Source organism: Zosterops lateralis (genome assembly GCF_965231275.1).
Source record: "Zosterops lateralis genome assembly, chromosome: 1".
In the NCBI taxonomy this organism is placed as follows: domain Eukaryota; kingdom Metazoa; phylum Chordata; class Aves; order Passeriformes; family Zosteropidae; genus Zosterops; species Zosterops lateralis.
Genome location: NC_139762.1, coordinates 100,693,089 through 100,705,748, shown reverse-complemented (window position 1 = coordinate 100,705,748; position 12,660 = coordinate 100,693,089). Strand labels below are relative to the sequence as shown.

The following is a 12,660-nucleotide window of genomic DNA, read 5'->3' as shown; positions in this document are numbered from 1 at the left end:
TTGCTCTAGACTGGAGTGTCATGGATTTGACAAATGGGCTATTCAGTGGATAGAGAATTGGCTGAACGGATGCAGCCAGAGAGCTGAGGACAATGGCTCTATGTCCAGGTGAACTCTGGTGAGTTCCTCAGGGCTCTGTCCGGGGACAGGCGCTCTTCAATATCTTCCTCAGTGACACAGAGAGTGGGATCAAGTGCACCCTCAGCAGGTTTGCAGATGGCACCAATCTGAATGTTGCAGTTAGCACAACAGAAGAATGGGATGCCATCCAGAGGGATCTGGACAAGCCTGAGAAGTGGGCCCATATGAACCTCATAAAGTTGAACAAGTCCTAGTGCAAGGTCCTGCATCTGACTCAGGGCAATCCCAGACATAAGCATAGACTGGGAGAGGAAATTCATTGACAGCAGCTCTGATGAGCAGGACTTGGGGGTTCTCACAGATGGAAAGCTGGACTTGAGCTGACCATGTGCACTCACATCCCAGAAAGTCAACTGCACCTTGGGCTGCATCAAAAGAGGTCAGGGGAGGTGATTCTTCCCCTCTACTTTGCCCTCATGAGATACCACCTGGAGTACTGTGCTCAGGTCTAGAGCCCTCAGTTCAAGAAAGACAGGGACCTATTAAGAGTGATTCCAGAGGAGGTCCAAGAGCATAGTCAGAGGGACGGAGCCCCTCTCCTATAAGGAAAGGCTGAGGCAGTTGGGGTTGTTCAGCATGGAGAAGAGAAAGCTCTGGTAAGACCTCATTATGGTCTTCTAGTAATTAAGGGGGTCCTATAAAAAAAGGAGAGATGTGTGTTACACAGGCACACATGGATAAGACAAGGAAAAGAGTTTTAAACTAGAAGAGGAGAGATTTATATTAGATGTTAGAGAGGAATTCTTTACTCAGAGTGTAATAAGGCATTAAACACATCACCTGAAGTTGTGGATGCCCCATCCCTGCAAGTATTCCAGGCCAGGTTGGATAGGGCTTTGAGCAATCTAGTCTGGTGGGCATGTCACTACCCTTGCTAGGGAGGTTGGAATTAGATGATCTTCCTTTGAAATGCAAGGTCCCCTCCATTTCAATGCAAACCAGTCTACAATTCTACGATTCCCTGCCCAAATATCTACACAAAAGATATTATAAACAAGAATTTCTTTTGTTCTCAATGCATTAATTAATGAGTTTTCTAGTAATTAATGATTAATTTTTCAGACAAAAATGTCTCTGGTTTTTTTTTTTCTTTTTCTGTCTTGTTTTCATTCTTCTCCTTACTCACACAACATAACACTGCCCCATGAAAATGTTGCATAGATTTTTGGCATTTAGGTGGAACAAATATAAAGTGATCACATTTTACTTGTTCAGCTCACCTCCACTAATGGGTTCTTTGTATTCTCAATCAGTAATATTACCTACTGCCTAATACTTGTAGCAAACTCCCAATTAAATGGTTGCATATTAATCACCTCTCCACAGGTTTCTTCTGTCAGCACACACCCAACAGTGTGTCTGAGTGGATGTCCTGACACCAGTGGCTTCAAGTTGATGTATACCATGCACATGAAGCAAAACACATAAATTAACTCAAAGGATTATGAAGGGGCATCAGGCCAGTTCAGCTTGAACTTTGCTCTCCATTATAAACCTGACTCCAATTGCCACCCAAGATCTTCAAATACCCTCTGTGTTTCAAAGTTTCATGTTTGTCCATTTGGGAATATCTTATACAGATGACCAGAATTACCTATCAGATTCCAGAGAACTTTGAAAATATCCCAAAAAAGGTTGTTTAAAAAGCAGTGATTGTCTTGCCTTTTTCTCTTCCAAAGATGACTTTAAAACACATTCTCATCATTAATGAGTTTTTTTTAGAATGATTTTTTTTTTTCTGGACTAAGGGAGGAAAATTTGATCTTTCTGCCAGAAACCAGTGATGGTTTTCATCAATGACTAAACACATCAGTGCCCAGTGCAACTGCTGCACCAGCTTTTGCTAAGATGGACACAATTTCAGTGGCAAGAGAAAAATTCAGGCAATCTCCACTACATTTCTTCTCAACCAAGCCCAACTTGTCAGGTATAGTTTAGAAAGCATTCTCACTTGATGGAGCATTTTGAAGATTAATACTTCTCCCTTCCTGCTTATGTTACTGAATCTAGAGCACTGGGTTCACAGTGTAGACTGGAAATTCTCAAGGGGGTGAATTGTTCAACCTTTGCCTAGTAGCAACTATAAATCTCTGGACAAATGCGTCACTTCAGTGTTTCAAGAGTCTCCTCTTCAACGCTATTTCAAGATATATTTGGCAACCAGTTGTAACAGAAGTAGCAGGATCATCCTAAAGAACTTGAGAAAGACTTCTAGTGATACCACTTGTCTGGTAAAAAAAATAAAAGTCTGTCATCAAAAAGAAGATTTTAGGGACATTAGTTCTTGACATTTTTCTATTCCTGTCATACTCAGACATCTGTTGGCAACATGCATTCTCAGATCAAGTCTGATAGAACACCACAGCTAAGACATCTTACTCTTCCCATTTACTCTTGTGATATCACACAAACTTTCAGAGACAACTTCAAATAAGAGCATGTCCAGCACAATTTAGAAGAGCTGAGCTAATCTGTGTTTGCTGAAATGATCCCACAATGGAAGAGTTCCATTGTTTGAGGGACATTCAGAACAGACTGCCTCAAGCTCTGCCCCTTTATGTATTATTCATCTTCTTAAACAACCTTGCATGCAATGCCCAGGAACAGGAAGTCATGTCAGTTGTCCTTCCAAGACAATTTTATGATTCTTATGCCTAGATGAAATAGCACAAAGGACAGTCTCTTAGAGTGTTGTTTTGATTTGGCTTAGACAACAACTCAGCAGGACACAACTGATGACTTTTTGAGAATAAATGCATACATGGGAAACTGCAGACTGCAATGGATTCTTGCTAACATGTCAGTGTTTGTGGGGAAACCACCAGAGCATTTAAGTCCAACATAAATGCCACCCCATCAGGCATTCATAGAGGGAAATTCAAATTTGGGTACCAAGATTCTTTCTGGAGTTGGAAATACGAGGGTTAGATTAATCTAACAGCCAAACTACTTTTTTTCCTCAAACTTTCTAAATTCACATCTGCACAGATAGCATGCAAGAACTTCTGAACTAAAGGTGAACATTTTGCAATGTGTTGGTTGTCTAAGACACCAGTGGGACATGATGATCTTAAAGGTCTTTTCCAAGCTAAACAGTCTGCGATTCTGTGAATGCAGGCTTTCAGGCAAATTTATCCCTGAACTTCTCTGGAGAGCACTTAAAACAATCATCAGTTTTAGGAAGACATGTTTGCATCCAGCCTGTTCTAAACCAGATGCTGGTCACCCAGAAATTAATTATCTGCTCTCTCATGTATGTTAGATGGGAACATACATGAATACAAATTCCAAGTAAAATTGGAAGCTGTAAGAATGACTTTTACCCTAGTGAACTTTACAAAAACGAAGCGCTGTATTTTCCAAGTGTCTAAGATTCAGTTTTTACCGGCAGTGGATGAAGTCAGGAACAGGATTATGCTGGCTGAAAGATGCTGCATCAAGGTTCATGCAAATTTCCACATTGTCTCCAGCCATGATTCGTACTGCAGCTTTATTTTCATCCTCAAATGTCTGCCTTTGCAAGGATGCACACAGAAGCAGCATGAAGTCATCTAGGAGAAAGTAGTGATTGCAAGGAAAAATTCAGTCATCAACATAAGTGTAAGGAGAGTTGGGATATAATGTAGTTACCAGACTGCTTTCCCACACTTTGAACCTCCAAGACTGAGTCATTTTCAATGCATTTAACTCTGAATTGAAATTTATTAACATCTTTAGGTTTTTTACCTGTCATTGTCTATGACATTTATGGAGAAATAAATGAGAAAAGGGGAAATATTCATATATTTTGATGTCAAATTACTTAAAAAGGGATACAGAAAAAGCATATGCAAAAATTCTGTGAATTTTTCAACTACATTCAAAGCCATGCTTAGCATTCAGTCACCAAAAAAATCTGTCATCTTGCTACTGAAGTATAAATAAAAGGCTGGCTTCAAATTCCACTGTACAGATGATTTAAGCAAAGGACATATAAACACTTCATAATTATGTGCTAAAATACTTACACACAAGGAAGACAGGGTTTGGTCTCACAATGAAGTCTGGAAAGTATAACCACTTTATGATGTTGGAATTGAAGTTGGCATTGCCACTTCTCCATGGATAGTCTGTGTGGCAGAAACATGCAAAAATTCAATCAGTACTTCATAATGATTACTTCATCCTTTTCCTCAGAATACTTACCAATTTTCCAGCATTTTTCTATAAAAGCAAGTAGCAGTAATTTTACATAAAGGGCGTCCTTACCTTTACAAGGAGCAGGTGGGATGCCAATGCAAAGGAAGTACTGGAAGGTAATGATGCATGCTAGAAAACAGCAATATTTCGGCCAGATCTCTGCAATAGCTTTTCTCCTACGTCGATACAATACAGCAATCAGCCAGAAGGCATGAATCATTGCAAAAAAATCCATCCTTTGACCAATTACATTCACTGACAGAAGAAAACAGGTCTGCAAATGAAGTAAAGAAGCATAAACAACTTTTACAACCTCATGGCTAGTCAATACAGCAATAATAAATTATTGTGGGTCCTGACAGAATGCCTGGATGTGGCTGCATCTGACTGCAGGAACCCTGTGCAAACCAACAAGCTGCTCCAAAAGCAACATCCACCATTCCACCCAAACACCCAAATTTTTGATACTCTTCTGTCTAGAGCAGGTTTCTATTATGTGATATCTAAAGATATAGGAAGGAAAGAACCTTGTCACAACAGCTAGTATGTGAAATGTTTTAATTGTTGCCAAGCGAAAAATATATTACACAGCCACATATTTTGATAGGATGTACAGATGTGGAAAAGAAGAGGAACTATTAAGATTGATAACAACTAAAATGTATCCTCATATAGGAAATGGACAAGGCATTTAGACCATACAGCTTCTATTGGTGATAGACAAATACAGTCAATTCCTGCAAGACAGCTTTAGTTTTCCATTATTCTAAAGGCTCTGCATTCCAGCATTTCTGTTCTCTAGCTTCACTAGAGAAGCTCCTTCAGTCCCTTCATTCCGTTCCATGAAACATGTTTTAAAACTTTGTGAACACTTCATTTATTCAGCACATTATTCTATTTCTGTTTTCTCTCTCCCCAGATTAGAATGATCTTAAAACTATTTCCCAAAGGAAATAACTAGCTAGGCTTTTAAAATTTTCATTCGTTCCTAATCTTCAGATGGTTGTGAACAGTTTACTCCACTGATCAAAGTAGTGGTTGTGTTCAATGGATAGGTCAAGAGCATCATTATGATTAAATTTAGGATGCATTACTCTGGGAGTTGCTTCCTTCAGATAGGCATAGAAAATCGTGAAAAATCACCATATATGGAAAGATTTTGAGAGTACATTTCATGTGCATATGAACAAATAGACAAGGTAAGGGAACAGAGATGACTAATACAAGTGATGACTAATAAGCCTCTAGATGTCAGACACAGGCCAAGCTACTATACAAAAAGGACACATTCGAAAGGTTTCTGAAGAAAAGTAGAACATATTTACCTCCAAACCAAACTTGTAGAAGAAGTAGTTTATGAAATACTTGACACAGTTTACAAGTCCATCATCCAGATGTGCTCTTGTAATATCATGGAAAATGGTTTTAGTCACAGGTGCAGTGAGGTTATTTCGACATCTGTAGTATTCTTGGTGACGGTAGATTGTAACTTCAAAAGCCAAAATAGCCAGCATCAATAAGTTATTCTATGGGAGACACAATCAGGAGAGTATTGAATAAAATTCAAAACCACAAGAAGCTATAAAATTTTCTGATAAGCATAAACCCATTAATACTCAAATTGATGTTATCACTGAGGACTTCTACACTCCAGAATGCACTGGCACCTATTCCCAGCTACTGTGATTGAAACAAATTAAGGTTCACACAATTCTTGGATTTTGATGAATCATACAGACATCCAGATAAAGAAGTCCATATAAAGACATTAATTTAAAAATGCTATAATAAAAACTAGCTGTGGAAATTAAGGGAAGGAAAAAGGCATTGACTCATCTATGTGCCTCTCATATCTCTTAAGGTATCATGTTTTGCTTTGTAGGAGATAGAAGAGGCAAACATACAAAAGTCATCTGCAGAGGTTTAGCTGTCAAGCACTAACTTTCCAAAACAAGGATGTTGGGTAGAGCAAATTTAATCTGGGCACTCTTTCACAAGAACAGTTTATCTGCTAGTCTTCTCTCAGGTACAGCTTCTTCTGTCCCAAAGCCAGATTGACTAGGATGCAGTCAAGGGTGGCTATGAATTGATTTTTCATTTATCTCAAGAAGGAGATCTGTCCCATGCTCAATAGAAGAGAGGTACTAACTAACCCCAAGAGTTGGTTAAAAAAGACCAACTCAGAGAAAGCCCCTCAAGGAGGTCACAACTGAAGTAGCAGCACACTCTAGATCTCTGTTCTCTGAGAAATACTTGGGACAAGAATCTCCTGAAACAGGGCCCACTGGGATTTTTATATTTTCTGACAACCTTAAACTGTATATATATATAATGCTGGAAATTCTTTAAATTAATAAGAGATATGGTTTTCCCCAGGACTTGGCACATTTTCACTGCAAGTAAAGTTCTTTAATGAAGACAGGAATAATAAAACATTGCTCACAGGCATCAACCAAAACCAAGGCGAAAAACAAAAGACATCCATTTAGTAGTGTTTGAATAAATGATTCCCTTAACTCATTATATTTTCTGAACTGTGGCTAAGGAATAAGCACTTAGAAAAATTAACTTCTAGCACACATTGTATTCAGGGCAATTACTCCAATTAGACTGATCAGTCTTTTGGTATCTGAATGCCATGTACCTCTCAATTACTTAGAGTTCTTAAATATCACATTTCTTAAACAGCTTTTAACAGATGGTAGAGTCCAAAAGTGACAATTCTACATGAAAGAATAACTTAATTGGTACTGAATCCCTTCTGGAAATGTTCTGTGTAACAGATGTGGTTTTCTGTTGCCTCTTTCCCTCTGTACCTCCCTCTTATCAATCCTTTGCATTAAATTATTTTTTGTGTGATAGATTATTTATTTCAAAGCCAATATTACTTTTACCACAAATAAAAAAATATCTGAATACAGATAACAAAGAAGTTACCCTTAAATACACAAGAAGGGGTTTAGACTTTCTCAATCCAACCCACTCTGCAGGATCAACTGGCCCACTGTAGAGCACTGAGGTTTTCAGTTCTTCTAAATTGACCTTAGTTTCATTCTCTCCTGGCTAAAAAGAAAATGCAACAGTTATAAAACACGACTTTAAGACTGGTTGTGAAGGCTATGACAATCAACAGTAATACATCAGGTGAACTGTTATTTTTGTATTTGATATGCTTCCTTTTGCTCTCCTTCACTGAAGAAGACAGCAATCAAACCTTTTTAATATGCATTTGTACTCACCAATGTACAGTTACTGGAAAAACTCTTGGGATCAATAGATGTGAGCTGGTACAACATTTTGCAGACAATAATCACACATGTCCAAACAGTGCAGATACTTGATGCCAGTGGGCGAAATTGAGCATATGGCAAAGCAAGAGCCCAGGCAATTAAAAACACAAAGTTAAACAGAGACACCTGAAAACACAAAAAACAGTACAGAAATTACACAGAGTAACAAAAGAACTGAGAAAGTTTGACCTTTTCCACAGAAGGTAAAAAAAAAAGAATCATTCAAAAGAAAGGGACATGCAGAAACTTTGAGGAAAATATTGGGAAAAAAATTACAACAATACCCACAATAACACAGACACAAAGGAGTAAGTGAAGAAGGAAAAACTTTACTGTTGGTTTAGGAAGGAATTTACCACCTACATAATATTGATACTATTAGATCCACAAAACTCCTTATCTTCCTTATCAACAGATGTGAAATACAAAGGACCACATGCAGCTTCTGCTGCTTTAGTACACATGAAACAAAGAGGAGATGGCACAGATCCATGTGTCTGTACAACTGACCTTCATCGTCTTGACTTCTCCCTCACAAAAAAATGTGAGAAAAGGGATATTTTCTTTGTTTTTAGTGAATCCTGTCTTATTACCCTGTTCAAGAAATGGTTATATCACATAGAGAACTCTCATTACTGGTACCAAAAGCACAGCTAGAAGTGTTGCTCCCTTTTTCTTCAGACATAGTTCCACATTCTTGTTCCTTAAGCACCAGACCAAGTTTAAGCAATTTTCCTACACGTACCTTCCCAGTTCTTTTCCACACCTTCCATCCTTGGATGGTGCCCACAGACAATTTGAGCCAGGGAGGGGTTATGTCTCTTAAATCCAAAGAACTGGACTAATAAAATTTCAATACCTGGAGAGAAGGTGGAGGCTGAGACTCTTGAAACAGAGAGAATGTGGAAGATGTCAAGGCAGGTTCCCAGCAGGTAAACAAACCCAGTTGGATCCCATAATTTCAGTGAGGTCTGACAGGAAGAAGCCCTCTCCCTAAACCTGGCTGTGTAACCACATGGCAGATGCTGACAGGTCACAGTGTGTAAGAGTTTGACAGTGGGTGTTTACTTGCCTCTTTCACTGTGACCCAGATGATGTAAGAGGAAACAATTTTGATGATGTGCAGCTCCAACAGCCACCACACGAAGACTTGCATCTTGTGAAAATACTCCAGGAATTTCAAGAACAGCACTGTAAGGCGGTCGATCACCAGATGCCATTTGTTCCTTAAGTCTGCAGGGATGTTCAAGCAGAATCATTGTAAGGACAAAAACAGAAGGTCTCTGTGAAATGGAATACTCTACTAGACAACAACGAGCTTTCTGCTTTTCTTCTAAGTCTTAGAGTAAGACAAGATGTAGGATAAAGATACAGCTCAATGGTTAACTAAAAGTGGGGTTGAAGCCCACTTAGCTGGGGTGATTTGCCTTCTGACCCACATTTCCTGGAAAGATTCCGCGCTTCAAAAGCGGCAGTGGTGGCCTCCCTTGCCAATTTTGCTTTTATTCCTCTCATCAGAGCTCTTTTTGGACTCTTGTCCTCCAGTATTTTTGGACCTAAGCTTAGAGATCTCACTCAGGAACTAATTTCAGCCCTGGTCCTTTTCCAGCTCAGAAAAAAAAAAATAAAAAAAAAATTTATGCCTGGAAGCTATGAACCCAGCCTGTTTTCAGAAAGCATGGACTACTACTACTACTGCTCAGAAAGCTTTTCAGCCAGACTGGAAGAAATTCATGCACACTAGGACTTGGACTCCTGTCACAAGGGTTTAGAAAATTGTACTGCAAACATCTTTAGATGTCAGAGTTATCTGAACTGCCTTGAAAACAGCACAGGCTCTTAGAGTGTGACCTGCGCCTTCACAGGGCACCCAAACCAAGAAAGGCAAACTGTAGTCTAGCCAAATATTTCCCTCAGTTGAAAAAGCTTTATCAAGTGGAGATCATGAAGTTGGGTGTAAGTATCCCTTCAAAGGGGTGTTTGGCTAAAAAAGCCATCCTCCCAAACAGTACTCGAGTGGGCAAGCTTGTGGCATCACCTGTTACACGAGTGTACATGGCAATACATTTGCTGAACAGTGCCCTCTAAGTGATGACTTTGCTTGTGAGCTGGCTGTAAAACTGTTTCATCTGGCTGGTATATATTAGTCTTCACACTGTATTTTGGGTTTCAGAAGCATTTTGGAGATTAGGAAGGATTTTGCATGCTGTGAGAACATTCTTACACTTTAAATCAGAGATGGAAACACTTGCAAGTGATACCAAAGCACATTGCTGTCTAAGTTGGTAAAAATACAAAGGAGTTATCACCTCCTTTATGAAATTATTTCAAATTACCACTTTATTTTATATGTAAAGCACACCAAGAGAGTTACTCTATGGACATTTGTGTGAAAAAGCAGACTTCTGGAACACCTCACAAACAAATTCGTTTTTTTCCTCTGCCTTTTTTCTCCAAATATGACTTAGAAAATCCTAATAAAAACGCTGAGTGATGTGAATTCTGTAAGCACGCTATTAAACTTGAGAAATTAAGCTACAAAACTCTAATCCTACATGCATTTTTATAAGCACAATGAGAAAATTTAAAAGAAATCTTTATGGTGTTAGATGTTTTCACTCATTCTTTCATTGCATTTGTTTTCATTTGCAGTGTTGCATCATGCAAGATGTATCCAGATGGTGCCAGTTCAGTGGAGCAGGCAGATAAGGTGCTCTGTCTAGCATGGCCAGGCAATATGCATCAAATCAAATCAAATCAAATCAAATCAAATCAAATAATAAAGCTTACTGACTGCATCCACTGAAAGACTGTAGAACATCCTGTAGTGAAGTCTGCACACATGAATGTGTTTAATGTCAAAGCTCTGGCCACATGGCTGTGTGAAAATGGTGTAACTCCAGTAGAAATAAATGCCATGTGCAGCTTAAAGATGGATCCCCTTGTGCTATTTCCAAGCAGCACCAGCTGAAGCTCCCCACTTCCCTGCTTGCATGTGTCACTGCAGAGTAATGTCCCCAAGCTGGCGTCTGTCCCAAAGCCCTTCCAACAAGCTGGGATGGCTGGAGTGCACCAGACTCCTCACCCCTCACAGACAGTGTGAAAGCTGGCCAACAAAGGTTTCCATGGCCCATGACCACCTCTGTGATCACAGCTGTTCCAGCCAGGAAAGGTAAGTTGTTTCAGCTGAGGTTCAAGCACTGGAACAGGTTGTCCAGGGAAGTGGTGGAGTCACCATCCCTGGAGGTATTTAAAAGACATATAGGTGCGGCATTAAGGCACATGGTTTAGTGGTGGATATGGCAGTGCTGGCTGGGTTAATGACTGGATTCAATGATCTTAAAGAAGTATTTTCCAACCTAAATGAGTCCCTGATTCCCCAGGGCTGCTAAGCCTGATGTGCTGCCACTTTGCCTTGACAAACATCCTCTCCCTATTTGGGTGTCACAGTCCTGAGAATATTGGCATGAGTAACTAAATTTGAAATAAGGCCCTTTCCAAATAGCTTCCTTGAGTGTTAAATGCTCTTTCCCCAGTTTCACTTTTGGCTCGTATTACAAACTGAGTTATGGTAATAATTCATTTTAGAAGTTCCTAGTAACAATATAAAGGATGACAGTATAAGCCATACCCATGTCTGCCCTTAAGCTTTTTTATGTTCATCTGGCATCAATTACACATTCCATATTCAGAAGTGAAAAACATGACACTAATGTGCACATAAATAATGAAGCAAAGCCATTGGGACTTCTAGAGAGGGGATGCCTTGAAAGCATGCAGTATCAGATATTAAATATGTATGTATGTGTATTATTTTCTCTGTTGTAAGGAGATTTCACTCTACCGAAGTACTTAGGATTTGGGGTAGCATTCAAATAATCTAACCCAGACCACCTAGAGGAAATGGGCACTGAGTTTCTTTTGGTTTCTTCCTCTCAGCATCCTAGAGTACAATTTTCCCAAGACGAGCCTGTGGCCTGTTGAATAATTGACAAGTAGCCATCTGCTCAGTTCAGGCTCTTTGACACTGACTGCATGTGAAACTAGGAGGAAAACATGGTGATTGAAGTTAACAGGAATGACCAAAAACAAACCACCTGTTGACACTATTAATTAAGACTGAGGAAGGAAAAATTTGCATTCTGTAGAGCTTACCTGTAGTTTCTTCTTCCTCTGATTCATTGTCTTCATCGTCATCATCATTATCATCATCATCTTCTTTATCCTCATCCTCCTTCTCTTCTTCTTTTCCTTTTTTGACCCTCCCTTTCCCTCCCTCCCCCTCTGGTTCTTCCATTCTTTTCTCACCAGCCTCTTCCAGCATTTTATCTTCTTCCTTTTCTCTTCTAGCTGTCAAATTCATCATAGTTAAGTCAGGCAGGCTTCCATCTTGGTGCACCAGTCTGTTGGTAAACAGTAGCATGTCAGCAAATTGAGGAGTAATGACATTGAAGTATTTTTCTTTTTCAAACTGTATAATTAGAAAAAAATAAACTGTTCATGGAAAATGCCTTAGAAGTAGAAAAGTTAATGATTCTGGTACTCTCTCCAAACACACACTGAAAATTGAGTCGTTGGAATGTATTAGTAACTACTTCTCACTCAGATACTAATGGTTAGTTAGTAATGAGTGGTATTGACCCTTAAACTTGACATTTTCCCCACTGGAGAAAATGGTCAGAGTTTAAGATGTAGAAGCATGAAATGACATTATTTAAGAGTAAACATTTCATGACTTCACAGGGGACTTACTCATTTTGGTGGTTTGGTATTTTTTTCTTGAGGCTGCTCAAAGTAATTGGAACAGAAAGAAAAAGGGAGATGAGAACAGAGGGGTTACAGAAGAAGGTCACTGACAAATACGTCATGCTACATCACAAGTCATAAAGCATTCTCCTACTCCATCTGCGGAAGCCTTCTGATGCCAAGGGCATGCCATCATGACATTCATGGGGTGCCTCTATAAAGAAACATGGATTTGCAGCACAGATGGAAAGGGGGCAACCTATTTACACCAGTGCTAAACATGGTCGATGCTGTACCATGCTCC

General features: G+C 39.3%; 1 protein-coding gene across 1 annotated transcript in view; it reads right to left on the bottom strand.

Annotated features, from left to right (window-relative positions):
- LOC310907371 (piezo-type mechanosensitive ion channel component 2-like) overlaps nucleotides 1–12,660 on the bottom strand; it is an 88,626-nt gene that overhangs the window by 57,568 nt on the left and 18,398 nt on the right. The window contains exons 9-16 of the mRNA XM_083857556.1: nucleotides 11,766–12,013; nucleotides 8,683–8,843; nucleotides 7,560–7,736; nucleotides 7,258–7,383; nucleotides 5,646–5,846; nucleotides 4,390–4,594; nucleotides 4,149–4,250; nucleotides 3,527–3,692 (exon numbers count right to left, since the gene is read on the bottom strand). Of these exons, the coding sequence (XP_083713682.1) occupies nucleotides 3,527–3,692; nucleotides 4,149–4,250; nucleotides 4,390–4,594; nucleotides 5,646–5,846; nucleotides 7,258–7,383; nucleotides 7,560–7,736; nucleotides 8,683–8,843; nucleotides 11,766–12,013 (1,386 nt within the window). The remainder of the gene's footprint in view (nucleotides 1–3,526; nucleotides 3,693–4,148; nucleotides 4,251–4,389; nucleotides 4,595–5,645; nucleotides 5,847–7,257; nucleotides 7,384–7,559; nucleotides 7,737–8,682; nucleotides 8,844–11,765; nucleotides 12,014–12,660) is intronic.